The sequence below is a fragment of the Phaseolus vulgaris genome, chromosome 8, assembly GCF_000499845.2.
Source record: "Phaseolus vulgaris cultivar G19833 chromosome 8, P. vulgaris v2.0, whole genome shotgun sequence".
In the NCBI taxonomy this organism is placed as follows: Eukaryota; Viridiplantae; Streptophyta; class Magnoliopsida; order Fabales; family Fabaceae; genus Phaseolus; species Phaseolus vulgaris.
The window spans coordinates 55,036,076-55,056,094 of NC_023752.2; the positions used below are offsets into that span (position 1 = coordinate 55,036,076).

The window sequence follows — 20,019 nt, forward strand, 5'->3', positions numbered from 1 at the left end:
GACACGTAGTTTAGTTTGTTTTGATAAAATAATTATAATATTATTCACTTATTTTTTTATCAGAAAAAATAAAATTAATAAAAAAAATGTTTGTCTCAACCATTCAGGCTGTTAGGTGCAGGAAGAAACATTCACTTCATTTTTATTCTTACGGAAAAGTTGTATTCCGTAATGCAAATCATTTTTAAATTTTAAATATTGTTTTATTTTAATAGTTTTAAATTAAAAATAAAATTTAAAACACATTTTTTAAATTCCTCCAAATAATATTTACGAAAATATGATTTCTGAAAATAAAATATCATACATTAGAATAAACTTATGCACGAGAGTGAAAATCATAAAACCATCAATTTTTAATCTGCATTGTCAATGCTCCATTCATATAACTCAAACTGTAATATCAACTTAAATAAACAAGAAAAATGCATAAATTGTGTATATAATATTTAAAAGTAGATAAAAATAACAGATTAACTTTAGTGAACTTTTAAACTATTAATCAAAAATTAAAACCAAAAAACGGAACTAGAAAATTAATATATTTAACAATATAAGTATTCAAGTAAGCCCCCATACCATTAGTTATTAAGGAAAAAGGAAAACCTAGTGTCTATTTACATTTTAAAAATAATAATATATACTAAATAGTAGCAATGAGTAATAAGTAGTTTAAATAATGTAATTATAAAAATAAATTAAAACACACAAATTGTATAAGAAAGCTCCATATTTTTAATAAATAGTTATAGATATTTACTTAGAACAGTTTTTTAGTAGTAATCATAAACCTGACATAATAATTAAGTAACACAACCAATGTATATATATGATCTACATGGCAATTCATATATAGCAATGTAAGTAATTGTAACATTATTTTAGTTTACAAATAATATATGGTATATCCTACCTGGCAAACCCTATTATTTCACTCACCCAATGAATAAAAAAAGATAAAATAATAACATATACCTATAATTAAAAAATATCAGTATAAAAAAAATATTGACTCATCAAAAGAAGAAAAGTAGTGTCCCTAATAGGACAATGTGAAGTTGTGCAGACAGTGAGACTGAGAGAGAAGTAGAGTTTTGTTTGTCACTAGCTTTGTCATCATCATCTTCTTCTTCTTTGGGGTGGTTGAAGTTGGAAGGGACAATGGTGTCTGGTGCTGAATCATCATCTCCAGCAACACCACCAGCAGGAGATGGGGCATCTTCTTCTGGGCTTTTGAGACTTTTGGGCAACCCTTCTCCATAGGTCACATTTATCTTGAAGTGTTGTCCACTCCTGCACTGATCACCATCATAATCACCAGAGAAAAAGTACGTTGGGCCCTCCTTCATCAAAGGAATTGCCACTGTCACAGGATGTGTTTGGGTGTTGGATGGATCAGATGCTGACCACTGGGTTGTGTCTTTGTCTTGTGCATCATCGTAATCACATTCTTTGTATGTTGTAAAGTTGTATGTCTGAACCACAGAGTGGTTGGTGTCTGTGTTGAAAACTGCAAGAACAACACCCACAAGTCAAAAAAGTGTTTAGCAGTTAGGTAAGGATAGAATAAAGTGTTTTTTGCAATGGTAATCATTCAGAAATATGATAATTTTGTCAACCTTTATCATATTTAACATAACTTTTTGATTGATTAAGAATGTAAAACTCTTCACATGAGTGCATTGTTTGCAAGAAAAGTCCAACCTAATTTCAATGCATGTTATTGTGAGGTGAGATTAGGCTATCATAAATATTCATACCAAACTGCCAACACCTCCATGTTCAAAGAATTCAGTAGGCTATGAATTGAAAATTCAATTGTCGGCAACTGTAAAAAAGTTGGCATGGTCTGTTGTTCAAAGCACGACCTACTTTTCAGACCAACTGATTGCTGTGGAAATGGCTTATTCTGTGTTTGCCACAATTCTATATATGTTTTATAAAAACGTATGGCTCTTTTGAATGATAGCTCAATCATAGCCAATTACAAGTGTAGTGGTTAGCCTTAATTTGACTATTAGCTTAAAAGCAAGTCTCTTTCCTCTCAGAATATCAGTGTTAAATGTTTACACTAAAGAAAAATTAATCAAGTAAGAGTGGCCACTCAATAAGAGTATCAGAAGAGAATGTTTGTACCAAAAGAAAAGAATAAGAAAAAGTGATTGTCAACTAGTCATTTTGGGTATCAGATTTTCCTTTTTTCCCATTTTTACCTCAAAACAGACAAATGGTAACTGACAGTAATATTGGTTTACTATTTTGGCAAATTGAAGAGTGAATGAATACTTGATTTGTGACTAACGGTTGTGGATCCTGACAGACTCCATAAAACTACCACCAAAAGTGCTTCCAATTAAACCCTATAACTTTTCTAAATTTACTAACATTAATATATTAATATATGCCACAACGTACCCCAAAACCAGCTGATATGCTGCGGAGGAAACACACAATAATTGAAGTCAATCTAATTTCTGTGCCACTCAGAGATATATAATAAGATAACTATACAGCATATTCCGAAATCACAGTAAATCTGATTAGATATCATGGTAGTAAAGGATGTTAGTCAAAATTCAGAGATCAGGTAAAAGAATTGAAATCAAAATCAGAACATACACACATATATAATATCATGAACCACTTTTGTGAAATAGAAGAAGAAAACATGTTGCAAGCAGAAAAAGAAGATGAAACAGTGTGAGTGAGAGAGTTACTGAGAAAATCTCCTAAGGTAAATTCTTTAGTGTCAGCCCACTTCTGGTAATTGACATTGGAGTTCTCAGTGTTGTCAAACCAGCCTAAAGAGTCTCCCACTGTGTAATTCTTGTAAGCATGAGCAGATCCTGAGAGGCAGAAGAAAAGGAGAAGAGAAGAGAGAATTGATGACATAGGATGAAAAGAGCTTCTTCCTCTTCCCTGTTTCATTCTTCTTGGGGTCTGTGAAGGTGTTGGAAGCATAGAAAAACTGGCTTTTTATTACTGGGTGGCTTGAGAGAAAGGGAATGTGGGATTCTTGTGCTGCCAGCTATGGACTCACTATGAACCTCTCCCTTTCTGCTTAATTACTAAAATAGTCACTGCTGCATGTTGTTACCAATAATTTCTGTCAGACAAGTTTATTTCTTTTCTTTACACTTTCTTTTTCAGTTACATTATCTGCTTTAACGTCACAAACTATTATTTTAAATATATGAATTAATTCAATTTAATATTTTCACCATGAATAATCATAAGATTGATTTGTGATAAAAAAAAAATAGCATAGTTTAAGTATATATAATAAGTTTCGTTATTTTATAATAATTATTTTAAGAATAATTTCAAACATGATTTGTGATTAATTAAACATATACAATATAATTAAACTTATTTTGATTCCAACTCCAAGTCAAAGAGGATCCCATCCAGAGGGGAAAGTGCGATGGTAGTTTTAGTTTCATCATCATGACCCAGTTGCATAAGATATTCCTAAGAAACATAGCCATGTGATGGTTGACACGTGGAATGAGCGAAGACGGTGGGTGGGTGAAACATCTTGGTTACGTGTGTCTCCTTCCTTTTAAACATGGATTTTATAGTGTTTTTAGAATACCAAGGAATAAAGGGAAACCCTACTTACTGCAACTCCTCATCGTTCATATCTTATCTTCTTCCTAACACAATTCTATTTTAATTAGTTAACCCATTTATAATTAATTTTAAGAGTTGGCAGAGAAACAAATAATCTTTGAATATAAAAACATTCAAAACAAACTACAATTAATATTCTATTGTTTTCTTATTAATCACTTCATTGTTGCATTCACCTTTCTATTCTCTTTATGGTCCTTTGCTATTTTAGTTAAGACATTTGAAGTACATAGACAATGATAGATGAAATTTTATAAGTTATGAATCTTGTGAGAAATCTCTAATGAAATATATAGTAGTGGGTGATTATTATGAATTCATATCCTTTTATGTATAAAAATGCCTTAACCACTCCATTGGGTGTACCCTTTGTTCTTTAGTGCAGTGTATGAAGTTTACTCAATTATTTGAGTATAGCAATAAAACGGTGCTAACTACTTCAGTTTGACCTTCGGCATTTAGCAAGTACATATTAGTTGGTTCTGAAAGTGATATCCAAACCCTAGTGTGATGTCATTTTTTTGGGTTATTATTTGACTAGAGAGTTAAATTGGTTTTCACAACCCAGCAAAAAGAAAAGAACATGTGCTGTGTAAAAAGCACATTATTTTTTTAAGTAGGTAACTATGTAACACTCATATTGATACGAATACTTAAAAACGGACACGAATACGGAGATACGTATAATATCTAAAATGTAAGATACGGGAATACAAATATATATATTATATAATTATAAATTATATAAATTGAAAATAAATATTTATGTGCATAAGTATGTTATAAGTTTGTTTTTGGAACAGAAAGATGGTTTTCATGACTGGTTCAAAAAGATTTGTTTCTTATTTTTATAATCATAATAAAAATGTATACAATTAATGTATTTTTCTTTTTTAAAATTGTGTTAAAATCATACTATAATTGTTAAAAATTCAACAAATATTGTTTGAATTTGACACTTCACGGATACGTGTCCTACAAATATAATACGAGTGTCGATGTCCGATACGAGTATCTGACATTGACACGCTATTTAAGAGAAGTGTCTAAACTTCATAATTACGTAATTAAATGTATAAAAACTATTTCACACGTATAATATGATGTGAAGATTGGATATCACAAAAGAAAAAAAAATCTCATATCCTTAGTTTTTATATACTAATACCCTCTTGAGTATTTTTCGAAACGGTGTTTTTTTTCTTTCAAAATTATGTAATTACATTTGTTATTTTTATAATGGATTTTTTTTTTCATTGGACAAGTCGTATTGCATATGTACAAAATAATTGAACAAAAATATTTTTTGAGCTAACGACTTCTAATGATCAGAAAAGAATTTCAAAAATATCATGCAGACAACACACAACTTCATTGTTAATAACAATCACGTGATTTTAATTAAAATTGAATAAGACATCAATAAATTAATTTAGGTTGTAGTGAATGAGATTTAGAATTTTATAACCATTATTAATTTTTATACATTTTTTCAATCAAAATAACACAACTCAATTTTCCTTAATTTATTCTATCATTTAAAAAAATACCTAAAAAAATATAAAAAAAATAGTACAATTGAAGTTGTGCATGATAAGTACAACTTAAGTGTACTTTGATATATCATTAGTCTCGAACACGACTTCAATTTACAACATTACACTTAAATTTTACTTACCATACACAACTTTAGTTATACAAATCTATTATGCGCTTCATTCAATCTTAATTAAAATCTTTTGTCTCAATCACGATTTCTGCACATTGATGTGCAATTGTTATTTACCTTGAAGTCGTGTCTTCTCTACACAATTTTTTGGAATTTTTTCTGGCTATCAGAAGTCCTTAACTCGGAAAACGAGTTTTGTTCAATTATTTCGTGCATGTCAAACAATTATTCATAGAGAATCATTTCATTAATATAATATACTTTCATCTAGTTTGTTCTTATAATTCTTTATGAATAGGTATAGTTTACCTATGTATCGGTTTTGTTAATATGTGTTAATGTTCTTTTCTTTTATTATTGGGTTTGGCCCATTTTGTATGTTAGTTCTACTTCTAGGCGCTTTTCTATATATGTATTGTAGCTTTTACTAAATAATAATAATAAGCTTTTACTTTTTCTTTACTTAGTTCTCGATCTTTATCCTTCACTTTGTCTCTCTTTTTGCTTTTTGCATTCATTGTGCACAGGGTTTGCCACTAGCAAATCTTGCACACATATTGTTCTTTACCTCTGTTTTCCTGCTATGCACCTTCAATATGGTATAAGAGCTCTTCGTATGAAGAGCTTTGTTGCGCTACTCTATTATCTCCCTTTCTCTTTCGTTTTATCTCATGTTTTCAATTTTTTGGATTTCTTTTATCGTTTCTTTTCCTGTTATTCTTGAGCGTTTTAATTTTCTCTATTTCTTGCACAAATTAATGGCTGACGAGGAGGTTACGTCGCCCATTCAATCGGAACAACCGACTAATAATTTCTTGTATTTGCACCCAAGTGAAAACCACGCAACCTCTCTGGTCTCGCCAGTTCTTGACTCCACCAACTACCATTCTTGGAGTCGTTCGATTATTATCGCCCTAAGCGCTAAGAACAAGGTTGAGTTCATCCTCGGTGATCACCCTCGTCCTTCAAAAGATGACCCAAATTTTTTTGCGTGGTCACAATGCAATAACATGGTGGTTTCCTGGTTAGTTCATTCTATTTCACTCCCAATTAGGCAGAGTATAATCTGGATGGATGTTGCTATTGAAATTTGAAACGATTTGAAAACTTGCTATTCTCAGGGTGACTTATCCCGTATTTATGATTTACAATTACAAGTTGTCTCTCTAAGTCAAGACAATCTTTTTGTCACTGACTACTTTACCAAACTACGTATTATTTAGGATGAGTTAGAAAATTTTCGCCCTAACTCTCTATGCACCTGTTGTTCGTGTTTTGTTCAAACTGTGATAAACCAAAGAAAATGTGAAGATCGTGCTATGCAATTCCTTAGGGGTTTGAATGATGAATACAGTAACATTCATTCACATGTTTTGCTCTTGGATCCTATACCTCCCATTCCAAAAAAAAATTCTGTAGTTGTTCAACAAGAACGTCAATTATTTGTTGTTCTGCCTATGCATAGTACTAATGCTAGTTGTATTGCTTCATCCAATCCTTTGTTGTGTGGTTTTTGTGGTAATCTGGGCCATAATGAGATTGTTTGCTTTAGGAAAGTCGGGTTTCCTACTCCAGACACTAGAAACAATACAAACCAATATGGTAGAAAAGTCTGCACCTATTGCAATAAAACTGGTCACACCATTGACATATGTTACAAGAAACATGGTTTCCCTTGTGGATATAAAACCTAGAATTTTCGACCTGCACAGATTCATAATCTGATTACTACTGATGATCTTTCTGTTGATGATACTTCTAAAGAACAGGATATTAAAGATTTTCGACTTACTTTTCAACAATGTCAATTCTTGAGTGATCTCCTGCGTCAGAATATAACTGCTGCCACTTCTACTCAGGCGCAAATGAACCAGGTTGGCACTTTCTTGGTTGATACTAACAACAACAACCACCAGTCTCCAATAGGTAATTTCTCTTCTTTCACACCTATCATTTATAATTCATGGATAATTGATTATGATGTCACTGATCATGTTTGCACCAATCTTTCTGCTTTTACACACTCCACAAAAATTACTCATGTTCTAATTAATCTTCCTAATGGTCAAAATTTGTTTGCACACTATTCAGGATTAGTGAAATTTTATGATAATTTTTATCTTATCGATGTGCTATATGTTCCACAATTTAAATTGAACCTTATTTCAGCATCTAAATTGTCTTTACAAGTTAAATGCACTTTAACATTTAATTCTACTCACGGCATAATACAGGACAATCGGTCACACAAGAAGATTGGTATAGTTAAGGTCATTGTTGGACTATACCTTTTTAATGTTTTTTTTGTACCATCACACACCACACCACAAATTAACATTCTTTCTATTAATTGTAATATTAAGGATAAACATTTGTGGCACTATAGAATGGGTCACCCTTCTCATGAAAGATTAACTATCTTGAGTGCTAAATATCCCTTCATTACTGTTAACAAACTTGATTTGTGTGATACTTGTAATCGTGTCAAACAAAAGAAACTGCCTTTTTCTTTGAGTACTACCGGTACTGCTGCTATCTTTGACATTGTACATTTTGATATATGGGATCCTTGTTCCATTACTTCTATCCAAGGTTTTAAATACTTTTTGACTGTTGTAGATGATTTCTTGCGCTATACATGGGTTATCATGCTTCGTAATAAATCTGAAGTTCGTAGTAATATCATAAACTTTACTCATTATGTAGAAACTCAATTTCATAAGAAAATAAAATTCATATGTACCGATAATGGACCAGAATTTAATATGCATGCTTTCTTCGCTTCTAAAGGCATAATGCATCAAACTACTTGTGTTGAAACACCTCAACAAAATGGTATTGTTGAACGTAAACACTAACACCTTTTAAATATTACTTGTGCCTTACTTTTTCAAGCTAATTTACCTTCTTTATTTTGGAATTTGCTGTTAATCAAGCTGCTTTTTTAATTAACTGCACCCCCACCCCTATCCTCTCTAATCTTGCTCCCCATGAAAACTTTATGGCACAAAATGTGATTTATCCTTTCTAAAAATCTTTGGTTGCCTTTGCTATTCTAGTACTCTAACTGCAAAGAGATTTTTTTTTTATGATAGAGTTGTTAAGGCTGTTTTTCTCTGTTTTCCTTCCAATACTAGGGGATATATTGTTTTGAATTTGAAATATCATCGCATTGAAATCTCAAGACATGTTATCGTTGGGTCTATTAGTGTCTAAGTTCAAGAGGGGAGGGGTGAATTGAGCTTATAAAACTTTCGCAAGAACACACAATTTTTCAGTATTCCAGAGGCAAAAAGAACAGATTGTTTTTACATGAAACAGATTGATTCTTCAGAGCAGTCTTGGCACAATTTGAATTTTGTTCAATGTAAAATTGTGATCAACAGAGAATTATGACATAACCAGATCAGCTTAATATAGTGAGGATGAAGGATACAACTATGCTTAGAAATCAACCAAAAATTACACAACACAAGATTTCAAGAAGTATGATCCTTTCTTAGGTTTTAATGAATGATCAGTTTGTTCACAATCCACTTAAACCATTATATGCAACAACCTTGTTTATGATCAGAAAACTTTAACAAATCAGGAAGAACAGTTTTCACTTAACCCAGAATTAACAGATTCAATTTCAAAAGAACAGATTTAGTTCTTGACAGAATTAAGCAAAAAACCAGAAAAGAGTGCAGGGATGAGAATACAAGATACACACGTTTTTATACTGGTTCACTCATACAGAGCTACATCCAGTCTCACCTTACCCCAAGGTGGAATTCACTAAAAACAGTACCAATCACTTACAAAACCAGCAGTTCTTGAACACTACAAGAACACCACACACAATGCTGAAAAACCCTATTTCAGCACACCTTGCACTCCAAGAAACCCTATCAAGGAGTGACTAACACCTACACCTTTACAAAACAGAATAAAGGAAATATTACACCTGAAAAGAAGATGCAAGAACTCAAAACCAGTAGTTCAATTTGCTGCAGAACTGCACCAGCACCTTCACCAAGATTCAAGGTTTCCTAGAACAAGCACACTTGAAAATCTCTTTGGAAAACCTTTCAAAACCTCTTTCAATCCTTCTTCTCACATGGAAATTGTTTGATCTCTGTCAAAAGCGTAATTCCTCAGCACTTATTCATGTGAGATAGACTTTTCTTTATATAGAAAACAGTTTCTAACTTCTTTTCAAAAAACAGTTGAAAAGCAGTTAAGAAAACAACAGATTCATTTTTGAACTTAACAGATTTATTTTGTGAAAACTGCCAACTCAGCTTAACAGAAATAACTGTCTGAGTGGTACCTTTGGAGCCCTAACTAACTTGTGAAAAATCTTTCAACTCACCAAGGAATAAACCTGTTCTTTCTTAGTGAAACAGATTAAAATATAGCACACAGGCCAGCTCAGCTTTAACTGAAATAATTGTCTAAGCTTTACCTGTGGTGCCCTAACTGAATTTTAGAAAAGCCTTTTAACAGAGAAGAAATAAACAGATTCTTTCTCCATAAAACAGATTTATTTGTGTACTGTTTTAAAACTGTTAAAACCATTTTAAAAAGCTTTTCAAAAACCATTTAACCACATCATGTGCTTGATCTAGACTTGGTTAGGCATCTAGGATAGGTTACACAACAAAAGGCAATCATACACACTTACAAGCCTAATTACAAATGAATCTAAAAACCTATTACAATCTTCAAAGCACTCAAGCCACTTTCTTCATCAAACACACATCAAGCCTTGGTAGGGAAGAAGCTTCCTCCAGCTTCAACAGTTATCTTTCATGAAACTCATTTTCCATACAAATTGGATGATGATCTTGATAGGGGACCCAACATTCTGTCTTTACCTGTTCCTACTAACTATAACTTTGATTATGATTTTTTTTGTTGAACCTACACCTCTCCCTAATCCTGCACCTACTAGTTCCATTCCTCCCGCTTCTCCACCAACACGACGCTCCCAAATAACATGCAGACCACCTTCTTATCTTGCTAATTACGCCACAGCATCTGCAATTACCACCAGGTATCCAATTACTAATTACATCTCTTATGCAGCTTTATCTTCTTCCTTCAAACATGTTATTTTTGCAATAAATTCCAACAATGAACCTCGCTCTTACAATGAGGCCTCCAATTATCCTTGCTGGCAAAGAGCCATGCAAGATGAGCTTTCTGCTCTTGCTTCCAATAACACTTGGCAACTCACCATTCTTCCCCTCGAGAAGAAACCTATTGGTTATAGTTGGGTTTACAAGATTAAACATAACTCTAATGGTACTCTAGAACGCCACAAAGCCCATCTAGTTGCTAAAGGTTTCACTCAGGTTGAGGGTCTTGATTTTCTTGATACTTTTGCTCATGTCGCTAAATTAACTACTTTATGCTTATTACTTGTTGTTGCTACTTCCCAAAACTGGTTTCTAAAGCAACTAGATGTAAATAATGTTTTCCTCCATGGTGACCTTAATGAGGAGATTTACATGACTCCTCCCCCCGGTCTCCCTATCTCTTCACCTCACCATGTTTGTAAATTACAGCGTTCTCTTTATGGGCTCCGTCAAGCAAGTATAAAATGGTATTCTAAACTCTCTCAATTTCTTTTAGATAACCATTTTGTTTTATCTTCTACAAATCACTCATTATTTATTAAACATTGATCTTCATATTACTGCAATACTAGTTTATGTTTATGACTTGATATTAACGGGTAACAATGCTGAGGAAATCCACTCTATCACCACCACTCTTGACCATAACTTCAAAAATAAAAATTTGGCCAATCTCACCTATTTTCTTGGGTTTGAGGTTGCCAGAAATAGCACTGACTTGCACCTCAGCCAGCGAAAATATACACTTGATCTTTTGCAGGAAACAGGCATACTCAATTCGACACCAGTCTCAACTCCAATGGCTTAGTCTTCAAAACTCACGTCTTTAGATGACACACTCCTATCACCTGAAGACACCTCCGCATACCGACGACTCATTGGCCGCCTCATTTACCTCACCAACACTCGTCCAGACATCGCTTTCACTGTCAACACTCTTAGTCAGTTCATCTTGGCCCCAACAACATTACACAAACAAGCCACTTCCCGACTTCTACGCTATTTAAAGGCCAACCCTGGTGATGGTCTTTTTTTGCCAAGCACAAGTTCTCTTCATCTTCGTGGGTTCAGCGATTCCGACTGGGCCACCTGTTCGGACATTCGCAAGTCCACAACTGGCTACTCCATCTTCCTTGGCAATTCTTTAATCTCTTGGAAGTCCAAGAAACAACAAACCATCTCCCGTAGGTTCTTCTGAGGCTATATAGAGTTCTTGCAACCACAACTTGTGAGCTCCAATGGTTAACTTATCTCCTCACGGACCTCTGCATCACTTTCGACCAGCAGCCACTCTACACTGTGACAACCAATCCGTCATGCAGATTGCATCTAACCAAGTCTTTCACAAACGGACAAAACACCTAGAAATTGATTGTCACCTTGTTCGTGAAAAGCTGAATGTTGGTCTCCTCAAGTTACTTCCCATCACTCCCGCCACACAGATTGCAGACATTCTCACCAAACCTCTTTAAAATCCAAGTTGGGAATGTGCAACATCTACTCCCAGCTTGAGGGGGGTGTTAATGGCATTTTCTTTTATTATTGGGCTTGGCCCATTTTGTATGTTAGTTCTACTTCTAGGCTTTTCTATATATGTACTGTAGTTTTTACTAAATAATAATAATAAGCTTTTACGTTTTCTTTACTTAGTTCTCGATCTTTCTCCTTCACTCTATCTCTCTTTCTGTTATTCGCGCATTCACTGTGCACAAGGTTTGCCACTAGTCAATCTTGCACACACACGGTTCTTTACCTTTGTTTTCCTACTCTGCACCTTCAATAATATGGGTTTTGGTTTAGTCTTCCATATTTTTTTTTTAAATTATTCCTTTTTTCATGTGAAATTATTGTTGTTACTTGAGGTGTCAGCCTATCTGAGATGTCAAGTTGCATATTGATACCTAGCATAAAAGCTTTTATTAAAAAAAGAATATTAATATGATTTTTTTTCTTAAATTCTCAAAAAAAAATTTAATAACCAAAATCTCATATAATAGAAAATTTGTGCACATTACATGCTTGAGTCATGATTTTTTGGAATGATATTAGATATCATTGCTTCAATATTTCTTGAGTGACGAACACATATATTCCCTTCAAGCACAAAAACATAGTTTTTTTTTTCAAATTGAACACAAACTTAGTATTTTACATTTCAATTGTTTTTTATCAACTCATACGTCAAAAATTACCTACTTTGATTCAAATTGATTTTTCAATACTCAAGTTTTTTCAATAAAAAAATCACCAATTCGAAAAAACAAGTTTACAAGTTATTAACAACCATCACATAATTAAGAGCTATAACTATTTCCATTTTCACAATCACTTAAACAATATCCAAAATTCACAAGTAACCATTCAGCTAAATATACACAACATTAAATCCATCAACTTTTATCTGAAATCAAATCAAATAAAACTATCATTACATTGGAGAAATCTATAATTTGATTTATATATTTCAATATATTTTCTTTTAAAATATAAATTCATCAAAATAAACATCTCAGAGTTAATTTTTTCTATCTTAAAATTTATATTTTAAACAAATATTCTAAAGAGAATAAGTCAGAGATACTGTAACTTTTTCTTATAAAACTCATATCAACATCAAAGTTCACGTGACATCTTCTAAAAAGAAGAAATGACAATAACCTAACAAAAGTTTAGAAGAAAATAAAATTATACACATATTTAATTATTTAGAATAATGAAATATTTATTATTCACTTTTCCTCTCCCTCTATTTTTACTCATAAAAAAATACATTCTTACACTAGAAGAGACCATTTACAATCAATATCAATCTTTATAGAATTCAACTCTAATAAACTTTTCGATGGAAGTTAAATTGTACTGATCATTTGTGTTGAATGTTATTAAAAATATATTAAGTTTACAAGATTTCATGCAATTTAAAATTAATTAATATTATCCCCCACTATTTTATTTTAATAACGTGCATTTAAAATGTATTAGAATTTAGAATATTATTAAAAAAAATTGAGATATACTTTTGTAAATAAAATACTGTACACCATAAAAAATTGCATTATTTTACTACTAAGAAGATAATTTGTAAAATATATTTTAAATTTTAAAAGTTAAATGAATATTATATAGACATGTTGAGATTTTAAATGAAAAAATTAAAGATAGTGAATACAGTATTTTTTTTATGTGTTGAGATGTTTATCATAACTCAATCCAATTAAGAGTTGGATCCTTTGGCAAAAATATTGTATTTGAAACTAATAGAAAAATAAAATGATGCAGTTTTTAATAGAAGACAACAAGAGGGAGAACATTTTATATATATATATATATATATATATATAATATAAATTTTTTTAGAGATTAAATAATTAGTTATTGTATTGACAAAATTAGAAATATTTTAAAAGATTAAACAAATTTTAATTTCTAAATTAATTTATATTATTATTAAATATTTTTTATATTTACTAAGTAACAATTGTACTTTCTGAAATTGATTTTTATTTGGTGTTGATGTTGCAATCCGGGTAAATTCCCTATCTAGCACCATTTAGACTTTTATTTCCCTAACTAGCACCCTTTTGTTTTTATTTCCCTATCTAGCACCCTTTTATTTTTTATTTCCCTATCTAGCACCCTTTTATTTTTTATTTCCCTATCTAGCACCATTTCAAAAATAAATAAATAAATAATAATTTATTTATTTATTGATAATTTTAATTTTGAATGCATTAAAAAATAAATATTTTTAATGTTTAAAATAGTTAGAAATATAATTAATGAATAAAGAAATGAGTTTTTATAAAATAAAATAAAATAAAATAAATTAAAATGTTTAGTTTAAATTATTTTTTTTAAGAATGAAGAAAATAAAAAATTAAACCCTACAACAACATAAAAGTTGAATCTATAAACATAAATTACTATTTATTTTTAATTATTATTGATGATGTAATCATGTTAATTTCAAGTAAAAAATACATGACATAATTACAAAAAAAAACAACAAAGTCAATTAGTATTAATTAATAGTGGATGCACAAGTAATATTGAAGTGTCTATCCTAAATGCAAAATCCTAAAAAAAAAATTAATGCAAATGTTACACTTAATGCTTAAAAATGAGAAGCAAAAAATGAAAAAAGAAATAAGTCTAGAAAATAAAAACAGCAACAATAAAAAAAAATGGTAGAAAAAAAATAATAACTAAAAACATAAAAGATATAAAATAAAGGCAAAACAAATTAAGATAAAGATAAAAGATATAAAAATAAATCCAAATAAGATAAATATAAGAAATATAAGGCGATACTAAATAAGTATATGTTGATCATAAAAATGAAAATAAATGCAAGATGATAATTCATTTAATATTTTCTCAATGGTACATTAAATAGTTTGTGCGAAATGAAACATAATTAATGACGAGAAATGCACAATCCAGTAACGTTGAGACATATTCTTTATGTGTGTCTTCATGTTTGACAATATGAACATTTTTTTTTCGATCATGTTGTTCTTTTATATCCATATCAGTCCTTATTTAACTTTGTTTTTTTATAATTATGTCGTGTAATTTTTCCTTGAAATTAACATAATTACATCATCAATAATAATAAAAATAAATACTAATTTATGTTTATATATTCAACTTTTATGTTATTGTAAAGTTTAATTTTGTATTTTATTCATTCTTAAAAAAATAATTTTTAAACTAAACATTTTAAATTTATTACTTTTTTATTTTTATTTTGTAAAAACACATTTCTTTATTCATTAATTATATTTCTAACTATTTTAAACATTAAAAATATTTATTTTTTAATGCATTCAAAATTAAAATTATAAAAATAATAATAATTTATTATTTTTTAATTTATTTTTTGAAATGGTACTAGATAGAGAAATAAAAAATAAAAGGGTGCTAGATAGGGAAATAAAAACAAAAGAGTGCTAGATAGGGAAATAAAAACAAAAGGGTGCTAGTTAGGGAAATAAAAATGTAAATGGTGCAAGATAAGGAATTTACCCTTACAATCCTTCTTAATTAACTTGTGCAATTTGAAGGTCGGATTTACAACATAATAAATATGAAACCATCTTCCCAAACCTTTTTCACAAACCTCTTAAAAAAAAATTAGATTGTGAAATGAGACTAGTCAAAGTGAAATAATTGCTTCAAACCGTTTAAAAGAATTTTTCATTTTAGATGCTCTTAGATTTTGAAACTAGTTGTGAAATTGTAATATATATATATATATATATATAAACAAAATTTGATTTCCAAAGCTAAAACTTTAACTTATTCCAAAATTAATTATACGCTAAATATTAATTATATATATAAAAAATATTTAGATATCGATAATTTTTTAATTTTAAAATAATATTTAATTTAGTTAATATAATGATTAATTATTTTTTTCTAAAATTAATTTTTATTATAGTAATTATTAAGATTGTTTTGGTTGATTGATAATTTGGTCTATAGTTAAAATCTATACATGAAAAAGTAAAATGTCTAAAATTTCTTGAAAATGTTTGAATGAGTTTTTTGGCAAACAGTTTTAAGATATTAATTTTAGTTAGTATAAGTCTTATCGGAATAAAATAAGATTTTTAAGAAAAGACTTATACTAACTAAAATTACTTTATTTAAAAAATATGTCAAATTTTTTTACTTATTAATTTATGTATAAGTTGATTTTATGTGATGAAAAATTTATTTTATTTTACTTTATTGGTATACCTTAATGGTTTATTTATTTCCTGTACATAAAACAAAAGATAGAAAAGAGTAAAAGAAAATTTTAAAAATAAGACAAACTTTGATGTATAACTTTCTAAAAAAATTTAAGATTAATTATATTACAAATATTAATAAAATATCTAAAATATAATTTATTATATTTAAAAATATAATCGCTTATAGATTTTATTAACATTTACATTTATAATTAACTAGACGATAAATATAACTAATTAAGTTTAAATATAAAATAATAAAATATTTTTTTATTTATTATATAATTAATAATTAATAATTAAAATAAAAATAAATTAAATGAAATAATTTAAGTTTTGAGATTTTGTGAAGTAAATTATTTTCATATTCAAAAATTAGTTTTATAAGAATTACAAATTCATTGTAAATAATTTTTTTATATTTTAATTTTTAAATTGATATATAAAGAAAGTTTTATTATTAATTTTTAAATTAATTTTGATTTCATAAAATAATTAGTACATAACTAATTATCCTTCACTTTTTTTATTCTTTTTTATTAAATTTTCATTAAGAATATTTTGACAATTCATTACATTATTTAATTTATTTATTTTATCACTTTACTTAAACTTTTCACTTATATTTTATTTTTCAAATATTTTTTCTTCTTCTATTTGCTTTTGACTCCCTCTAGAATCAAAGCAAAACCTACGTAATGGGCAAAATAGATATATTACTGTAACGGGATGGAGGGAATCATTCATAGGAGCGTGTCTTAGAAAAAGCACTTATCCACCAATTCTCACATGCATGCACGTGCCTCCTTTTCCTTACAACATGTCTTCTAATATAAAAAAAAAAAGTGATTATTTCCTTTTAAAATTTATGTTTTCAAGAAGTTTATCCATCAAGTATAAATATTTTTAAATAAAATGTCTTCACATTTAGCCCCTTGTAAAATTAATTATTCTTTATTGTCAATTTAATAAACATTTATTAATGCTGTATAAAATATTATCTAAAACATTGAATTACACTTCTAAAAGATATTAAAAATATAATGCTTAAGGTTTTACATTTAAGGCGTTAATTAGTAAAACCTTTACAATTTTCATCACTTAATATATCTTGTAATTGACAAAATTATAGTCACCGTTAGTTATTACTACTGGAGGGAAAAAACCTGAACTATGAGGATTAGTTTAAATTTATTGTCTTGGGGGAAATTCTATTATAAAAGGGTTTAGAAAAATAAATTCAAAAGGGAAGGTTATGTTTAACTTTAATTGCATTTCTTTTATGTTGGTACTTTAGTGATTGTACACATTTTTGTCTCAACTTTTTTGCTCTTTTAATTTATTTATTAATTTAACGTGGAATATTTAATGAAAACATTAATGTGACAATGATATACTGTTGTGTTCGCGTATTTACGCTAAATATTAATGTTCTACTGTATTGCATTGTCATAATCAACATTTCTATTTAACGTTACAATTAAATTAATAGATGAACTATACTTATAAATTATTAAATTACTAAAAAAATAGGAGACTATATTTATTGTGAAGTTTCATTTTTATCTTTTTATTCTCTTATTTACCTTCATTCTTTAAATCTTCTTTATGTTGAGAGTTTTCTGGTTTAAGTCAAAAGTTTTTCAATAGTGAATAATTTGAGGTAAAGGAAATTAATTTAGATGATTCTAGTGGATGGATTTAAACTATAGTCTTTTTGTTATGAAAAATTTTAGGAGGAAAAATTTTCTAGTACAAGTTTGAAGTTCATTTGTTGTAAAATAAAATGGGGATATTCACCACTTTTGAGGCATGAGTTGTCCATATAAGAGATAAGATACCATATTCAATAGAAAAGTTAAAGACTTAGTGTTTGTGGATCTTTTTTCTTTATATGTCACTCAACATTATCATTTATATTTAATGTGAGATTTTCAATTCATACTTTGATTCCTAATAGTCTCCCTCTTAAGTGTGAGTTGAATTTTCTCATGAGTTTCCACCACAACAGACTCTCAAGTGTGAATAGGATTTTACCATAGGTTTCTACCACAACAGTATCACAATAGACGTAGTTGTCTCTGTTTGAGTCTGACACCAAGCTAACCATTGGATCTAATACCATTATTAGGATTTGTTAGGAAAATAGACCAAGGAGATTCACCACTTCTGACATATATGAGTTGCCCATATAAGAGACCCGACATCACCTTCAACACAAAACCTCAAGACTTAGTGTTTATGAGTCTTTTTTATCTATATGTCACTCAACATTCTCATTTCTATTCAATATGAGACTTTGAACTCATAATTAGATTCCTAACAACTAGAATTCATAACTACTCAAGTGGATGTTTTGTTTAAGTCACTTTGAGTGTTTATTATGATACCCTCGGAAAATTCTAAAATGTTTTAGCAAAAGTTTCTTTTGAGTTACTTCAATGAGTGTTTCATATGATACATTACTTGACAAATTTAAAGCGAATGTTTTATTTGAGTCACTCTAGTGAGTGTTTCATTTGATATTCTCACTTAGCAAATTTTGAAGCACTTTAATGAAAGTTTTGTTTAAGTCACTTTAGTGAGTGTTTTGTTGATATCCTTGCTTAGTGAATTCTTAAGTGCTTTGATGAAAGTTCATTTAATACCCTTGTTAAGCGAAAGTATTTTTGCTTTAGCAAATATATTTCTGATGTCCACATCTTATTAGTTTTTCTTAGCTTTTCAAATATGAATATTATGTAAATATATGTTATATGCAAAAATCATTGAATTGTATGTTGGAACAATTTACCGCTTTAATTAAATTGAAGTGTAATATATACATGTAATGTGAATGTAAATAACATGTTTATGTATGACATGCAAGAGATGCGAGGTCACAAGTTTGAGACAATTTTGCGAACCATAAATGAATGTATGTATTAAGCAACTATATTGTAATAGAGATCTCTAATAATTTTGCTAATAGTCTAAGTCATACAAATTAAAATATCAGGTAGTGAAAAAAGTAAATGAGAGTATTATACATTTAAAAATGTCATGAGTTTTTTAATTTTTGGATATCTTAAATTTATCCTAACTCATGTAGTAAAATAAATTAGATGTTAGCCATTAGTAGAAAAATACTTAATACCAATATTTTGAAAAACATCACTATTCTATTATTAAGATGAAAAAAGTTATAATTGTAATGTCTTGATAATTTTTGTTGATAGCTTACTTTTATATTTATTATTTATATGATCATATGCTTTTAAATATATTATGTACAAGATTAAATTTATATACAAACTCTAAAGTTACATATAAAATGGACTAGAACTTAAGTTAACATTGTTTTTTTTAATCATGCAGATGAATATATAAATAAGTTCATTATTTTGAATGTTTTAACTTTATTCTTTAGGTTGGATGTTAGATTTTTGATAAAAAAAGTTTGATTGTTACAATAAAAAAATTAAAAAATATTGACTTTGTGATTTATTTTAACTACACATTGATCCGATTTACCGTTTTCTTTTTCAAGTAATCTTTATGGTACAATTTTAAAACTGAGGTTTTGAAAATCTAGCTAAACACATCCCTTCATCAATAACTGTATATCTCTGCTCATGTTATTTTAAAAAAATAGTAAATGTCATTAATGCTTTCAAATACTATTTAAAGTATTTAAATAATATTAAATATGTATAATATTAGATATAGAAAGTATTTACTGTAGTACATATATAAAATAGTTATAATATTAAATATAGAAATATTTAATACTTACATGATTTAGAAGCAATTTGTAATATTTAATAAAAATGTTTAGGTTTTACCTTTGAGGTATATGAATGGAAGC

At 28.9% G+C, this 20,019-nt stretch overlaps 1 protein-coding gene across 1 annotated transcript; it reads right to left on the reverse strand.

The window, feature by feature from the left end:
* Positions 1-803: 803 nt before the first annotated feature.
* Positions 804-3,136, reverse strand: LOC137825916 (early nodulin-like protein 18). Its single transcript, XM_068631725.1, has 2 exons — positions 2,718-3,136; positions 804-1,510 (listed from the first exon to the last, which is right to left on the reverse strand). The coding sequence occupies exons 1-2, from the start codon at positions 2,959-2,961 to the stop codon at positions 1,017-1,019; spliced, it is 738 nt and encodes a 245-aa protein (XP_068487826.1). The 5' UTR covers positions 2,962-3,136; the 3' UTR covers positions 804-1,016.
* Between the last annotated feature and the right edge of the window lie 16,883 nt (positions 3,137-20,019).

Bases quoted from the DNA above. Each gene is read 5' to 3' on its own strand.
- LOC137825916 (XM_068631725.1), bottom strand. From the start codon at position 2,961: ATGCTTCCAACACCTTCACAGACCCCAAGAAGAATGAAACAGGGAAGA. The intron at 1,511-2,717 runs GTAACTCTCTCA...TTGTTCTTGCAG, and splicing joins TACCTTAGGAGATTTTCTCA to TTTTCAACACAGACACCAAC.